The sequence below is a fragment of the Oncorhynchus clarkii genome, chromosome 25, assembly GCF_045791955.1.
Source record: "Oncorhynchus clarkii lewisi isolate Uvic-CL-2024 chromosome 25, UVic_Ocla_1.0, whole genome shotgun sequence".
Lineage (NCBI taxonomy): Eukaryota > Metazoa > Chordata > Actinopteri > Salmoniformes > Salmonidae > Oncorhynchus > Oncorhynchus clarkii.
This window is the reverse complement of record NC_092171.1, coordinates 44,833,721-44,851,508: the sequence shown is the minus strand read 5'-3', so window position 1 is coordinate 44,851,508 and position 17,788 is coordinate 44,833,721. Positions and strand designations below refer to the sequence as shown.

Genomic DNA, 17,788 nt, shown 5'->3' with positions numbered 1-17,788 from the left:
GAGAGAGAGACAGAGAGAGAGGAGAGAGAGACAGCGAGAGAACAGGCGAGAGAGGAGAGAGAGAGACAGAGAGAGAGGAGAGAGAGACAGCGAGAGAGGAGAGAGAGATAACAATAGGGGAGATGTTATAGAGGGGAGAGAGAAGGGAAGCGATCAGGAGAAAAATTATTTAGCACACTGCAATCACACATTTGCCTGCCCTCCTCCTTGCCACTACCTGTCCAAGGCAGCATGCATTCTGGGATACCTTTTGTATTGTCGGGATTCAATCCGATCGCGCCTCTCCACAATGCACCATTTAAAGGTTACTTTGAAAGGAGGCGACATCTGCAGTATTAATGTTGTGAACGCGGGAACGTTGTCTTGAAAAAAGGTGAATTGTGACCAAACTAGGATAGGATTGAAGGTGTTTGTTTACCTTCAGCCTGTCCAGAGTGTTGCTAAGGGACTGGAGTCTGGCTGTGTGTTCCAGCAGCTGGGCACTAGGAGTTACTGCTCAACGACACACATTAAACAAAACTTTAATCTGTTACAATAACAACAAGAAACTTTTATTTTTGGAGTATGAATATGCTTTCGTGACAGTTTTTTTTTGGGGGGGGGGAGCCTTTATGTAAACAATTACGTCATTGAGAACGACTCTTCTACGGGTACAACAGAGAACAAGAAGGGGGGGGGGACATCATACCTGGGGATTTGCCAGTGATGTCCACCACTTTGACGTTGGCACTCATCTGCAGTAACGTGTCCAGTAATTGGTCAGTCTTACGATAGAGGGCGCTAGAGAGCACCTCTGGGTGAGAGCCGTCTCTAGTGGGGAGCTTGGAGACATGGAGAGGTGGTAGGGAGGACAGCTGGGCACGCATCTTCTCAGCCTGGAGGAGGAGGGAGGAGGAAGGAAGGAGGAGGAGGGGAGGGGGAGACGAGGTAGTGGGGGAAGGAGAGAGTGGGAGGGGGAAGGAGAATGGAGATGAGGGTGGGAGAGGGAAGGAGAGAGTGGGGGGATAAGGAGAATGAAGAGGAGGGGAAGGAGAGAGGGAGGGGGAAGGAGAGAGTGGGAGGGGGAAGGAGAGAGTGGGAGGGTGACGGAGAATTGGGAGGAGAATGGAGATGAGGGTGGGAGAGGGAAGGAGAGAGTCGGGGGGAGAAGGAGAGAGTGGGAGGGTGACGGAGAATTGGGAGGAGAATGAAGAGGAGGGTGGCAGGGGGAAGGAGAGAGTGGGGGGATAAGGAGAATGAAGAGGAGAGGAAGGAGAGAGGGAGGGGGAAGGAGAGAGTGGGAGGGGGAAGGAGAGAGAGGTGGGGGAGGGGGGAGAGAATTACTCCCGCAGAATTATACCTACGGAGGAGCAGCTTCTATGCAGGAACTTTGAATGTCTTTGAACTTCCGAGAGTTGGTTTAACGTTGGACCAGAGAAGCTCGGCAGAGTGTCACCAGAATTAAAACAATGTTTTAACTTTTTTGTAGTTAATTAATCCAACGTGTTAACTAGAGTGTCCCTAACTAGTGTTGAAAAAGTCAATCCCTTCTTCTCTAATTAAATCCCTCCTTGTCTTCTAAATCACGCTTGTAACATCAGTAGGCTACAGTAACCTTCAGAGAAGGAGGGGTAGGTAGACTACACAAACTGGCAAAGATTTCCAGCTGGCAGACAGACACTGGCATAATATTCTGATTGACAGAAGCAGGCACTTTGTTACATTTTTTTTTGTGGGACTGGGAAAAAAAATTCCTGGAACGTAAAAGAAACATTATTAACCGGTTCCCATGCTTTTAAAATAACAGTTCTTTTCCGGGACAGTATAGATCACTTTCGTTCCCAGTTCTGATTCTGTTCCTTGAAACATTTGGTTATTTTCCAGTTTTCGGTTCTGTTCCCTGAACCGGAACCGACTGGCACTCAGGCTAACGTTCAATGAGTGACAAGGCATTGACATGATAGCCCCAAACAGACTGGCACTCAGTCTAACGTTGAATGAGTGACAAGGCATTGACATGGTAGCACCAAAAAGACTGGCACTCAGGCTAACGTTCAATGAGTGACAAGGCATTGACATGGTAGCACCAAACAGACTGGCACTCAGGCACTGCAGCTGGCGGAAAATCTTTACGTTTTTTTTCAAACACAAAAGAAGACTACTTTAAAATGGAGATAGCCCTCGATGGCGCTGTCAAAGATACAAAGATGAGTCCTCTATCTCCCTCTATGGTCTATCTACCTCTATGGTCTATCTCCCTCTATCTACCTCTATGGTCTATCTCCCTCTATGGTCTATCTCCCTCTATGGTCTATCTCCCTCTATGGTCTATCTACCTCTATGGTCTATCTCCCTCTATCTACCTCTATGGTCTATCTCCCTCTATGGTCTATCTCCCTCTATGGTCTATCTACCTCTATGGTCTATCTACCTCTATGGTCTATCTCCCTCTATGGTCTATCTACCTCTATGGTCTATCTACCTCTATGGTCTATCTACCTCTATGGTCTATCTACCTCTATGGTCTATCTCCCTCTATGGTCTATCTACCTCTATGGTCTATCTACCTCTATGGTCTATCTACCTTGAGTCTGTTGTTCTCATTCTTCAGGTGTTTGATGCTGTGTCTCTGAGCCTCAATCTGCTGCGTCAGGAGAGGAGAGTCTATCACCGGGACCCCCGACCCAGGACCCATACCGGGACCCATACTGGGACCCATACTGGCCATAGTCGCTGTAGAGAGACACAGAGGCACACACACTTAGTACGGGCCAATACACACACACACACACACCACTATTAACACAGGCCAATACACACACACACACACACACACACACACACACACACACACACACACACACACACACACACACACACACACACACACACACACACACACACACACACACACACACACACACACACACACACACACACACCACTATTAACGCAGGCCAATACACACACACACACACACACACACACACCACTATTAACACAGGCCAATACACACACACACACCACTATTAACGCAGGCCAATACACACACACATCACTATTAACACAGGCCAATACACACACAATACACACACACACACCACTATTAACACAGGCCAATACACACACAAACACACAAGCAACACACCATCAGCTAAATTGTGTGTGTTCAATAAGAGTAGCAGAAACATGCAGGGTGACAGCAAATACCTTTCTGTTCTTCTGTAGATTAGAAGGGTAGAGAGAGAAGAGGATTAGAAAGAGGAGGCGAGAGGGGAAGAAGAGGGAGAATGAGAGGAGAGGAAAGAGGGAGAGAGAGAAGAGGGGAAGAGAGAGGAGAGGAAAGAGGGAGAGAGAAAATAGGGAAGAGAGGGGAAGAATAGGAGGGAGAAGAGAGGGGAAGAAGAGGGAGAAGAGAGGGGAAGAAGAGGAGGGGGGAGAGAGGGGAAGAAGAGGAGGGGGAGAGAGGGGAAGAATAGGAGGGAGAAGAGAGAGAGAGGAGGAGAAGAAGAGGAGGGGGAAGAGGGAGAGAGAGTGTGACAGTGTTAGGGTCCAGAGGACATTCCTTTTCTTAAACACCAGGTCATCTTAGTGTGAATAACAGTGTCAGTCTATAACAGATCTGAGTGTGATTAACAGTGTTAGTCTATAACAGTGTTAGTCTATAACAGTGTTAGTCTATAACAGTGTTAGTCTATAACAGTGTTAGTCTATAACAGTGTTAGTCTATAACAGATCTGAATGTGAATAACAGTGTTAGTCTATAACAGTGTTAGTCTATAATAGTGTTAGTCTATAACAGATCTGAGTGTGAATAACAGTGTTAGTCTATAACAGTGTTAGTCTATAACAGTGTTAGTCTATAACAGTGTTAGTCTATAACAGTGTTAGTCTATAACAGTGTCAGTCTATAACAGTGTTAGTCTATAACAGTGTTAGTCTATAACAGTGTCGGTCTATAACAGATCTGAGTGTGATTAACAGTGTTAGTCTATAACAGATCTGAGTGTGATTAACAGTATTAGTCTATAACAGTGTCGGTCTATAACAGATCTGAGTGTGATTAACAGTGTTAGTCTATAACAGATCTGAGTGTGAATAAGGAGAGGAGCGAGGCAGTAAACTGAAGCATATCAACATGTCACCTTTCCCACAGTGAAGTTGATGAAATGCTGAGCCATTAAGCAGAATTTAAATTGTACGGCCTTTTAACTTGTGCACTCAAAGTCTAAATTAGAGAATAGTGCTTTTTGAGGTCGGTTCGATTGTTTTCAATTTCAGATTTGATTATTTTTGTTGAATATTTTTATTTTACTTTTATTTTACCAAGTCAGTTAAGAACACATTCTTATTTTCAACGGCGGCCTAGGAACAGTAGGTTAACTGCCTTGTTCAGAACGACAGGTTTTTACATTGGCAGCTCGAGGATTCGATCCAGCAACCTTTCGGTTACTGACCCTACACTCTAACCACTAGGCTACCTGCCTCCTCTACACTCTAACCACTAGGCTACCTGCCTCCTCTACACTCTAACCACTAGGCTACCTGCTGCCTCTACACTCTAACCACTAGACTACCTGCCTCCTCTACACTCTAACCACTAGGCTACCTGCCTCCCCTACACTCTAACCACTAGGCTACCTGCCTCCTCTACACTCTAACCACTAGGCTACCTGCCTCCTCTACACTCTAACCACTAGGCTACCTACTGCCCCTACACTCTAACCACTAGTCTACCTGCCTCCTCTACACTCTAACCACTAGGCTACCTGCCTCCTCTACACTCTAACCACTAGGCTACCTACCTCCCCTATACTCTAACCACTAGGCTACCTACTGCCCCTACACTCTAACCACTAGTCTACCTGCCACCTCAACACTCTAACCACTAGGCTACATACCTCCCCTATACTCTAACCACTAGGCTACCTACTGCCCCTACACTCTAACCACTAGTCTACCTGCCTCCTCTACACTCTAACCACTAGGCTACCCTGCCACCTCTACACTCTAACCACTAGTCTACCTCCCTCCCCTACACTCTAACCACTAGGCTACCTGCCACCCCTACACTCTAACCACTAGGCTACCCTGCCACCTCTACACTCTAACCACTAGGCTACCCTGCCACCTCTACACTCTAACCACTAGTCTACCTGCCTCCCCTACACTCTAACCACTAGGCTACCTGCCTCCTCTACACTCTAACCACTAGTCTACCTGCCTCCCCTACACTCTAACCACTAGGCTACCTGCCTCCCCTACACTCTAACCACTAGGCTACCTGCCTCCCCTACACTCTAACCACTAGGCTACCTGCCTCCTCTACACTCTAACCACTAGACTACCTGCCTCCTCTACACTCTAACCACTAGACTACCCTGCCACCTCTACACTCTAACCACTAGTCTACCTGCCTCCCCTACACTCTAACCACTAGTCTACCTGCCTCCCCTACACTCTAACCACTAGGCTACCTGCCGCCCCTACACTCTATTGATTATCACTAATTAACCATAATTTATTCACATTACTTTAATAAACTATTTCAGTTGTTGTGTATATTACTTTAGTTTTATTTGATGACTTTATTTAATAATCATCTCTATAGAGCTGCTGTCTGACGAAAATCCCTATTTAGTATTTCTTCAAAGTAAATAAATACTATCAATCACTTATATCAGGTACTATCAAGAGATACTGTACCCAGCGAAACATATGCTCTTCTCTCTTCACTTAGATCAGGTACTATCAGGTAGAGATACCTGGTGAAGCAACAGCTTGTCAATCTCATTCTGCTGTCTCTTCCGTAGCAGGGATAAAAGAAACAGACCAGACAAGTAGATGCGCTATGGATTGTGGTCATTGTAGTCAATTACCATGATTTATGTGCTAAACTATATAGAATATTAGCCTGTTGGAAACTACAACTCCCTACTACATCGCACAGTTCAGTCTGGATCTGATTTATCTCTAGAGAAACTACAACTCCCTACTACATCGCACATTTTAGTCTGGATCTGATTTATCTCTAGAGAAACTACAACTCCCTACTACATCACACAGTTCAGGCTGGGTCTGATTTATCTCTAGAGAAACTACAACTCCCTACTACATCACACAGTTCAGGCTGGATCTGATTTATCTCTAGAGAAACTACAACTCCCTACTACATCGCACAGTTCAGTCTGGATCTGATTTATCTCTAGAGAAACTACAACTCCCTACTACATCACACAGTTCAGGCTGGATCTGATTTATCTCTAGAGAAACTACAACTCCCTACTACATCACACAGTTCAGGCTGGGTCTGATTTATCTCTAGAGAAACTACAACTCCCTACTACATCACACAGTTCAGGCTGGGTCTGATTTATCTCTAGAGAAACTACAACTCCCTACTACATCACACAGTTCAGGCTGGGTCTGATTTATCTCTAGAGAAACTACAACTCCCTACTACATCGCACAGTTCAGTCTGGATCTGATTTATCTCTAGAGAAACTACAACTCCCTACTACATCACACAGTTCAGGCTGGGTCTGATTTATCTCTAGAGAAACTACAACTCCCTACGACATCACACAGTTCAGGCTGGGTCTGATTTATCTCTAGAGAAACTACAACTCCCTACTACATCACACAGTTCAGTCTGGATCTGATTTATTTCTAGAGAAACTACAACTCCCTACTACATCACACAGTTCAGTCTGGATCTGATTTATCTCTAGAGAAACTACAACTCCCTACTACATCACACAGTTCAGTCTGGAACCAAACACTCTTGCAAAGTCGTTACGCACCTGTATTAATTTAAGTCTGAATCCCAACTACTGAGAAGTTCTTAGGAAAGGTTTACATTTACAATTCCTACGTCTGAATAGTCCCCTAACAGATGGGAGTAGGAATAACAGTGCAGGTTTTAAATGGTTTCAAGGTCCTATTCGGGAAGACGATGCCCCACTAACCTCCTGTCATCCCCGTGACAATGGAGGCGATTCCCGACGCTGGCGCTCCTCTCAGCCCGTCCATGGTCATCTTTGATTGGCTGTTCAGACGCTGCTTCAGATCCGCCTTCTCCGACTCCAATTGGTCGATATCAGCCTGCAGCGCGTCCATGGTCTCCTCAAACTCCCTACAGAGGAAATAGACATCTGTTATAAAAACTGATTCTAGATCAGCCTGATTGACAATGACCCCTCTATAGTAAGGATGAATTGGTGATAACCAGGGTTGGGATCAATCCCATTTCAATTCAGCCAATTCAGAAAAATAAACTGGAGCAATATTGGGTATGACAATATCCTACATATTCTCTCTATACCAGGGTTCTCCAACCCTGTTCCTGGAGAGAAACCATCCTGTAGGTTTACACTCCAACCCTGTTCCTGGAGAGCTACCCTCCTGTAGGGTTATCCAACCCTGTTCCTGGAGAGCTACCCTCCTGTAGGGTTCTCCAACCCTGTTCCTGGAGAGATACCCTCCTGTAGGGTTCTCCAACCCTGTTCCTGGAGAGATATCCTCCTGTAGGTTTTAACTCCAACCCTGTTCCTGGAGAGATACCATCCTGTAGGGTTCTCCAACCCTGTTCCTGGAGAGATACCCTCCTGTAGGGTTCTCCAACCCTGTTCCTGGAGAGATATCCTCCTGTAGGTTTTAACTCCAACCCTGTTCCTGGAGAGATACCCTCCTGTAGGGTTCTCCAACCCTGTTCCAGGAGAGAAACCCTCCTGTAGGGTTCTCCAACCCTGTTCCTGGAGAGATATCCTCCTGTAGGTTTTAACTCAAACCCTGTTCCTGGAGAGAGACCCTCCTGTAGGTTTTAACTTCAACCCTGTTCCTGGAGAGATATCCTCCTGTAGGTTTTAACTCCAACCCTGTTCCTGGAGAGATATCCTCCTGTAGGTTTTAACTCCAACCCTGTTCCTGGAGAGAGACCCTCCTGTAGGTTTTGAAAAAAAAGATGCTAGCTAGAACCTAAAATAGTTTTTTGGCTGGCTTAGTAGGAGAACCCCAAAGAGTCCATAGGTTCTCCTACGGCCGAAGAACCGTTTTGGAACCCTTAATTCGAAGAGTTTATGTAGCAGACATGACAAGTTTCTCCTGGTCACGTGATGAGGTACCACCGACCTGCGATGGTATACAGTAGCTCCTGGTCACGTGATGAGGTAGCACCGACCTGCGATGGTATACAGTAGCTCCTGGTCACGTGATGAGGTAACCCTGACCTGCGATTTCAAAAACAGTGTCGTTCCTTTGCCCAGGAGGGAAAGAAACTGATTTTAAAGTCGCAGGCGGGGTCTACCTCGTCACGTGACCATGACCCTACACGTATACCATCTAGACATGTGTATGTTGTGTTGTATTCTTACTTCTCTTTCTTCTTGAGCAGAGTCTGAGTCTCGTCTAGTTGAGTTTGGATCTTCTCTACGCGCTCGTCTGCGTCTCTAGATGAACTGTCGAGTTTCTTCTCCAACAGACTGAGCCGAACGCTAGCCTCACTCAGCTCCTCTCCCTGAGGACACACACAAGATGGTGTCGACAGACATGGTCGCCCTGTTCCTAGCTCCTAACCAACTTTGAAAGATTTTTTTGAATGTTTGTTGTTATTTCTTACATTATTTGCTAAAGAATTATGTCTTAATTCCTTTATTTTACATTTTTTGGATGATGTGATGTTTTGTGTTGTCGGGTATTACTGCACTGTTGGAGCTAGGAACACAAGCGTTTCGCTACATCAGCGATAACATCTGATAAATATGTGTATCGGACCAATAAAATACATTGATTTTGATTTGACACACACACACTGTAATGATCCCTGGTGATACTGTCCTGCAAGGGACCCATCTCTCAATGTGACCGCATAGGAAGGGTTCATTTAGCCTACAGTGTTCAGCCTTAGGTCAGGATTCAATCTGAAACCGCACTGTTAGACATTTAAAGGTCATTAGACATTTTAAAGGTCATTAGACATTTTAAAGGTCATTAGACATTTTAAAGGTCATTAGACATTTAAAGGTAATTTCCAATTGAACCCACATCTGCAGCCTTTAATGCGGGTCTCCATGAACACGGTAACATTGCCTTAAAAAGCAGGCATTGTCTATGAGTCAGATGGTATTAAATCCCAGCCTTAGTAAGGCTGGTTAACTCTGTGTCAGGGTGGTGCGTTCATTGTTGTTAAACCATTGAGAGGTCATCAGGCAGTGTGTTAGTGTACCTTGATCTAGTGTGTTCAGAGAGGTCATCAGGAAGTGTGTTAGTGTACCTTGATCTAGTGTGTTCAGAGAGGTCATCAGGAAGTGTGTTAGTGTACCTTGATCTAGTGTGTTCAGAGAGGTCATCAGGAAGTGTGTGAGTGTACCTTGATCTAGTGTGTTCAGAGAGGTCATCAGGAAGTGTGTCAGTGTACCTTGATCTAGTGTGTTCAGAGAGGTCATCAGGTACCTTGAACTTGAGTGACTTCTTGAGCTCCTTGATGACTGTGTCTCTGTCCTCCAGCTTCATGCCCAGTCCTTCTGCGTCTGTGATCTCCGCTCTGAGGGCTGTGGCACGCAGCTCCACCGGAGGAAGTGTCTGGGAAACACAACCACGTCAACCAATCAAAAAGGGACAAACACAACCACATCAACCAATCAAAAAGGGACAAACACAACCACATCAACCAATCAAAAAGGGACAAACACAACATCAACCAATCAAAAAGGGACAAACATAACCACATCAACCAATCAAAAAGGGACAAACACAACCACATCAACCAATCAAAAAGGGACAAACACAACCACATCAACCAATCAAAAAGGGACAAACGCAACCACGTCAACCAATCAAAAAGGGACAAACAACCACATCAACCAATCAAAAAGAGACAAACACAACCACATCAACCAATCAAAAAGGGACAAACGCAACCACATCAACCAATCAAAAAGGGACAAACACAACCACATCAACCAATCAAAAAGGGACAAACACAACATCAACCAATCAAAAAGGGACAAACACAACCACATCAACCAATCAAAAAGGGACAAACACAACCACATCAACCAATCAAAAAGGGACAAACACAACCACATCAACCAATCAAAAAGGGACAAACACAACCACATCAACCAATCAAACTTCATATAGCACAGTTCCAACAAACAAAAATTCAGTTCAAAGTGCATAACATAATAAAATTATATCCATGTTTTCCAGTTCCAACTAAACATGGAGGACAGACACAGATCAGTATGTTAAACCGGAGTCTAACATCGGGGACTAAGACTACATAATGTACAGTCAAGATGTTGCTGTTGATAGAGTATGTTGGTGGTGTCTCTCTGATACAGTACCTACAGTCAAGACGTTGCTGTTGATAGAGTATGTTGTTGGTGTCTCTCTGATACAGTACCTACAGTCAAGATGTTGCTGTTGATAGAGTATGTTGGTGGTGTCTCTCTGATACAGTACCTACAGTCAAGACGTTGCTGTTGATAGAGTATGTTGTTGGTGTCTCTCTGATACAGTACCTACAGTCAAGATGTTGCTGTTGATAGAGTATGTTGGTGGTGTCTCTCTGATACAGTACCTACAGTCAAGATGTTGCTGTTGATAGAGTATGTTGGTGGTGTCTCTCTGATACAGTACCTACAGTCAAGACGTTGCTGTTGATAGAGTATGTTGGTGGTGTCTCTCTGATACAGTACCTACAGTCAAGATGTTGCTGTTGATAGAGTATGTTGGTGGTGTCTCTCTGATGAAGTACCTACAGTCAAGACGTTGCTATAGTTACCGTGATCTGGGGTCTATCTGCGTCGTACTCTCCCTCCTGCATGGCGGTGGCCATCTTGTTCATGGTTGCTATGACGATGCAGCAGGACTGGCGCAGGCACCCATAGGGGTTAGAACCTTGAGTTCCATAGATCTGGAGACAGAACCCGACAGGTTAGATATAGAGGTACTGTCTCTGTGTGTGTGTGTGTGTGTGTGTGTGTGTGTGTGTGTGTGTGTGTGTGTGTGTGTGTGTGTGTGTGTGTGTGTACTGTATGTGTGTTTGTTTGGTTTTCACTATACTTGTGGGGAACAGAAGTCCTTACAAAGATAGTAAAACAAGGAAAATTCGGGACATTTCGTCGGTCCCCACAAGGAAAAATACTAGGGGTTAGGTTTAGGTTAAGGGTTTGGAGTTAAGGTTAGAGAAAATATGATTTTGAATGGGAATCAACTGTTTGGTCATATATGTGTGTGTGTGTGTGTGTGTGTGTACTACCTGCTCTCCAGCCTTAAAGGCCACGTCCTCTAGTTTGAGTGCGGAGAGTCCCTCCTGCTCCCCTAGATGGACAACCATCTGCGCCCCTGCAGCCGCCACCTCCTGCAGCACAGCCACCACCCAGGTCAGGTGTTTCCTGCAGTCCAGCAGAATATCTGCCACCTGGGGGGGGACAAAAAAAAACACAGAGACCACATCAGATCACACCTGGGGGGATCAAACAGTCCGAAGTCAGCTACTTAAATAATAAGCTCGAAGATAGCTTGTTCATTTCGATTTTGAGAACAATTAACAACCAGGGAGGAATGTGTCGCTCATCTGTTGAATCTAACCCCGGTCTTGGTCTGCTTCACGGGCATCCAGGAAGTAAAGGCTTCTGGGTTAAAAACTCTGTGGTGACCGGCAAGATGGCGTACCAAGCAGTCACACTTTAGTTTGTTCTGTGGGTCAAGTGACAGATTCTATATTCTAACATGTATCTATCTTTATTTTTTTTTGAGTGCTGAGTTGTTTGTCGAAAAGCTACTTTGTAAAATTCCAAACAACAAAATAACAGCAGAAAAGAAGACATTGTCCACAGCGCCTGTCAACCGCAACGTGCTAGCAAGTCAACATGCTAGCTAAAGTTTCTAGCAGGTCAACATGCTAGCTAAAGTTTCTAGCAAGTCAACATGCTAGCTAAAGTTTCTAGCAAGTCAACATGCTAGCTAAAGTTTCTAGCAAGTCAACATGCTAGCTAAAGTTTCTAGCAAGTCAACATGCTAGCTAAAGTTTCTAGCAAGTCAACATGCTAGCTAAAGTTTCTAGCAAGTCAACATGCTAGCTAAAGTTTCTAGCAAGTCAACATGCTAGCTAAAGTTTCTAGCAAGTCAACATGCTAGCTAAAGTTTCTAGCAAGTCAACATGCTAGCTAAAGTTTCTAGCAAGTCAACATGATAGCTAAAGTTTCTAGCAAGTCAACATGCTAGCTAAAGTTTCTAGCAAGTCAACATGCTAGCTAAAGTTTCTAGCAAGTCAACATGCTAGCTAAAGTTTCTAGCAAGTCAACATGCTAGCTAAAGTTACTAGCAAGTCAACATGCTAGCTAAAGTTTCTAGCAAGTCAACATGCTAGCTAAAGTTTCTAGCAAGTCAACATGCTAGCTGAAGTTTCTAGCAAGTCAACATGCTAGCTAAAGTTTCTAGCAAGTCAACATGCTAGCTAAAGTTTCTAGCAAGTCAACATGCTAGCTAAAGTTTCTAGCAAGTCAACATGCTAGCTAAAGTTACTAGCAAGTCAACATGCTAGCTAAAGTTTCTAGCAAGTCAACATGCTAGCTAAAGTTTCTAGCAAGTCAACATGCTAGCTAAAGCTTCTAGCAAGTCAACATGCTAGCTAAAGTTTCTAGCAAGTCAACTGACTCGCAGCTTGACCACAACTACAGGGAGGAAATGGGAGTTAACGCTGACGTCACGGGGGACGGGAGACAGCTGGACTCTCTGTTAAGTGAAATAAACAACGAGGTAAACCACCTGCCATGGAAGAGCTCTTGAATGTAACCAGTGTCCTGGAAGCAGTAAATTACCTGACAAAAGATGATAGAAGATTTTGGTTCTCAACTAAGACAAAACACTGTCATGGTTGCACGCTTGGAGGGAAGGTCTGAAATACTTTTTCTGAGGCCCATTCCGATGGATTAACAGACAGAGCATTAATACTTCCCCCCTTGCAACACTAAACACAGGTAGTTAAATGTTTAAAGTTAGCTAACTTGACCTGATTAAGAGGAGAGATGTTATAGTTTACAGTCAGTTAACTTGACCTGATTACGAGGAGAGATGTTATAGTTTACAGTCAGCTAACTTAACCTGATTTAAGAGGAGAGATGTTATAGTTTACAGTCAGCTAACTTAACCTGATTAAGAGGAGAGATGTTATAGTTTACAGTCAGCTAACTTAACCTGATTAAGAGAAGAGATTTTATAGTTTTAACAAGGGCCATTGTTCTACTAACTACAGTAGTAAGTTAAAACCTCTCTTGTTTACATTTATCTAGTCGTTTGACTAGTATTTATTTGGTATGTTCACACTTAGTTCTTTAAATGCAAGGGGACTCAAAAACAATCTTAAAATGAAAGCCGTTACTATTTATTTTGTAAAGGGAAAAAAAAATCTAATTTCACTTTTCTTTAAGAGATGTAATTAAGTGCTGAGGACATAACGTTTTGGACTAATCAAGTGGGCGATAAAACCCAATTCAGTCGTTGCCCCACATGTTCAGCGGGAGTCGGCATCTTGCTATATAACTGTCCAGGCAAGGTAATAAATACGAAAGAAGAAGAGCCTAGTCATTGGATGTGTTGAATCTGGAGAAGTCTTTTCTCATTCTGTTTAATAGTTACAATAACGAACGGCAAAACAAAAACAACAGAACTCTTATTGGAAAATGTGTCAAATCTAAATTGGAGACGGTCAGGAAATGTTTCTCACTGACAGCACTATTATTATTTTATGATGAATGGTTAGACGGATCACCAAAGTTTTCTGTTTCCCATCACAATGTCATTTCCACATATTATTGCTATGCTCATGTGCTTACTGATACCTGGAGATTCTTAAGCCTGATATAGTACAATTATCTTGGTTTTAAACTTATTTGCATCTCATGCTTCTAGAATTTATCATTGGTTAGTTTCTAGTGTTGTTTTAGAATGTATTTCAGAAGTGCCCATGTCTGCTACCCCATTAACAGACTATGTAATTATCTCATTACACCTAATGGGGTTTGCAATAATGGCTACTGGAAGTTTTTTAATTCAACATCTTCTTAATTACCAGGACACGGATGGCTTTACTGCAAACTTTTACAAGGATTTCTGGGAAAAACTTAGATTGGTGGAAATCCTTACAGATGACATACTCCAAATACCATTAATGAAACACGGTGTAAATCATCTTGATTCCCAAACCTGGAAAAGATCCCCAAGATCCCCAATTCACCCACCTGTCGACAGATGTTTACACAAATCCCCTTAAGGAAAGTATGGAACAAATCATCAGCGAAACACAATCTTTTTTTCATGACAGGAAGATCAATTCACAACAACATAAAAATGAGTTTTAAGACTTACTTGAAAACAGAGACCTAATTGAGGATGACGGTTTTTATCTTACTTTTAGAAAGACATTTGATACGGTCGAATACAAATGTAATCTTCTGGGTACTTGAATTCTTTGGTTTTGGGGATAAAGTTTATAGATTTGATCAAAGCCTGCTACCAGGACATAAATAGCTCCTGTGTCATTAACGGGTGGGCACATCACCTCGTTTAGAAGTTAAACTTGGTAATTATACAAGTGTGTTCAGTTAGTCCACATTACGGAGGCTGAGATGCTGGCTATCCAGCTAAAGATCTGTAATGATATAAAAACAGCTATCTGTGCTGGGTACTGACATCTCAGTTCGCCAACTAGCTGAAGACAACACAGTCGTTAATTGTATTTATTTATTTTACCTTTATTTAACTAGGCAAGTCAGTTAATAACAAATTCTTATTTTCTAAGACGGCCTAGGAACAGTGCGTTAACTGGTCTAGGAACAGTGGGTTAACTGGTCTAGGAACAGTGGGTTAACTGGTCTAGGAACAGTGGGTTAACTGGTCTAGGAACAGTGGGTTAACTGGCCTAGGAACAGTGGGTTAACTGGTCTAGGAACAGTGGGTTAACTGGTCTAGGAACAGTGGGTTAACTGGCCTAGGAACAGTGGGTTAACTGGTCTAGGAACCGTGGGTTAACTGGTCTAGGAACAGTGGGTTAACTGGTCTAGGAACAGTGGGTTAACTGGTCTAGGAACAGTGGGTTAACTGGCCTAGGAACAGTGGGTTAACTGGTCTAGGAACAGTGGGTTAACTGGTCTAGGAACAGTGGGTTAACTGCCTTGTTCAGGGGTCAGAATGAAATATTTTTAACCTTGTCAGCTCGGGGGTTTGATCTTGCAACCTTTACAGTTACTAGTCCAACGCTCTGACCATATAATATATACAACCACCAATAACCAAACCCCATTATATCAGACAGGCTATAATGGTTAGGTGTGGAATAACCAAAACCCCATTATATCAGGCAGACTATAATGGTTAGATGTGGAATGACCAAACCCCATTATATCAGGCAGGCTATAATGGTTAGATGTGGAATAACCAAACCCCATTATATCAGGCAGACTATAATGGTTAGGTGTGGAATAACCAAAACCCCATTATATCAGGCAGACTATAATGGTTAGGTGTGGAATGACCAAACCCCATTATAATCAGGCAGTCTATAATGGTTAGGTGTGGAATAACCAAACCCATTATATCAGGAAGGGTCAGACTTTAAAGAACGTAGTTTAAGATTGATTTGGACTGTTTTCATGACATTATAAAAGTTAACCGTCTCAAATCCTTTTTGAGTAACAGTTATGCCTTCTGGCTTTGTATGTCTGGAGAATTATCCCTAGAGAATTATCCCTAGAGAAGTATCCCTAGAGAAGTATCCCCGGAGAAGTATCACTGGAGAAGTATCCCCGGAGAAGTATCCCTGGAGAAGTATCCCCAGAGAAGTATCCCCGGAGAAGTATCCCTGGAGAAGTATCCCTGGAGAAGTATCCCTAGAGAAGTATCCCTGGAGAAGTATCCCTGGAGAAGTATCCCTGGAGAAGTATCCCTGGAGAAGTATCCCTGGAGAAATATCCCCAGAGAAGTATCCCTGGAGAAGTATCCCTGGAGAAGTATCCCTGGAGAAGTATCCATATAGAAGTATCCCTAGAGAATTATCCCAAGAGAAGTATCCCCGGAGAAGTATCCCTGGAGAAGTATCCCAAGAGAAGTATCCCAAGAGAAGTATCCCTGGAGAAGTATCCCCAGAGAAGTATCCCCGGAGAAGTATCCCTGGAGAAGTATCCCTGGAGAAGTATCCCTGGAGAAGTATCCCTGGAGAAGTATCCCTGGAGAAATATCCCCAGAGAAGTATCCCTGGAGAAGTATCCCTGGAGAAGTATCCATATAGAAGTATCCCAAGAGAAGTATCCCTGGAGAAGTATCCCCAGAGAAGTATCCCAAGAGAAGTATCCCGAGAGAAGTATCCCCGGAGAAGTATCCCTGGAGAAGTATCTCCGGAGAAGTATCCCTGGAGAAGTATCCCGAGAGAAGTATCCCTGGAGAAGTATCCCTAGAGAAGTATCCCTGGAGAAGTATCCATATAGAAGTATCCCTAGAGAAGTATCCATGGAGAAGTATCCATATAGAAGTATCCCTAGAGAAGTATCCCAAGAGAAGTATCCCTGGAGAAGTATCCCCAGAGAAGTATCCCAAGAGAAGTATCCCGAGAGAAGTATCCCTGGAGAAGTATCCCTGGAGAAGTATCCCAAGAGAAGTATCCCTGGAGAAGTATCCCCAGAGAAGTATCCCAAGAGAAGTATCCCGAGAGAAGTATCCCTGGAGAAGTATCCCTGGAGAAGTATCCCAAGAGAAGTATCCCTGGAGAAGTATCCCAAGAGAAGTATCCCTGGAGAAGTATCCCTGGAGAAGTATCCCAAGAGAAGTATCCCGAGAGAAGTATCCCTGGAGAAGTATCCCTGGAGAAGTATCCCCGGAGAAGTATCCCTGGAGAAGTATCCCTGGAGAAGTATCCCTGGAGAAGTATCCCTGGAGAAGTATCCCAAGAGAAGTATCCCAAGAGAAGTATCCATATAGAAGTATCCCAAGAGAAGTATCCCCGGAGAAGTATCCCCGGAGAAGTATCCCCGGAGAAGTATCCCTGGAGAAGTATCCCTGGAGAAGTATCCCTGGAGAAGTATCCCCGGAGAAGTGTTTAGGAAAGTGGGCGGATAACGTGTTCTCCTTTCATGTGATGTTTAATATCTCTGAGCTCCCTGTCAAGTTATCTGCCTTTCACCAGCCAGCCCTTCTCTGCTGGAAGATGCTTTACATCTTCTCTGTTGGAAGATGCTTTACATCTTCTCTGTTGGAAGATGCTTTACATCTTCTCTGCTGGAAGATGCTTTACATCTTCTCTGTTGGAAGATGCTTTACAGCCCATAATGACTCTATGTTATACAGAACACTGGATGGACCGTATTAAATATCATGAATGATGGGTTCGGGATTTTCTCTCTCATAATGATGTTTGTGTTCAATTTGATTTCATACCATTTATTTTGCAGTGCAGGAACGTCGTTAATGCTGTTCCTAAGGCCTTTCTTTGCTATTTTCTAAGAGGAATATGGTTCATAAATGTTACTTTGTTGATGGAACATTGCGTATTTGTTAACTTGAGAAATACTGCACCATACACCTTAGTTAGATGTAAAATTGCGCAAAATATTGTATTATTTTCTATATGAATACTGCTCAGGCCTCTGTCTATATGATATTGTGCCAAAACTGAGGCCAGTCTCTACCCACTGTAACCCTAACCAAGAGTGCAGCTCAGTAAAACTGATTGGTTACCTGCTGTAAGAAGGTGAGTGCTGATTGGTTACCTGCTGTAGGAAGGTGAGTGCTGATTGGTTACCTGCTGTAAGAA

General features: G+C 43.6%; 1 protein-coding gene across 2 annotated transcripts in view; it reads right to left on the bottom strand.

Annotated features, from left to right (window-relative positions):
• Window positions 1–17,788, bottom strand: part of LOC139383799 (dynactin 1b) — a 109,926-nt gene that overhangs the window by 6,416 nt on the left and 85,722 nt on the right. For both annotated transcript variants that reach the window (XM_071128370.1, XM_071128369.1), the window contains 8 exons: window positions 11,243–11,404; window positions 10,766–10,897; window positions 9,430–9,558; window positions 8,352–8,494; window positions 6,948–7,114; window positions 2,564–2,712; window positions 689–875; window positions 419–492 (listed from right to left, as the gene is read on the bottom strand). In XM_071128370.1, the coding sequence (XP_070984471.1) occupies window positions 419–492; window positions 689–875; window positions 2,564–2,712; window positions 6,948–7,114; window positions 8,352–8,494; window positions 9,430–9,558; window positions 10,766–10,897; window positions 11,243–11,404 (1,143 nt within the window). The remainder of the gene's footprint in view (window positions 1–418; window positions 493–688; window positions 876–2,563; window positions 2,713–6,947; window positions 7,115–8,351; window positions 8,495–9,429; window positions 9,559–10,765; window positions 10,898–11,242; window positions 11,405–17,788) is intronic.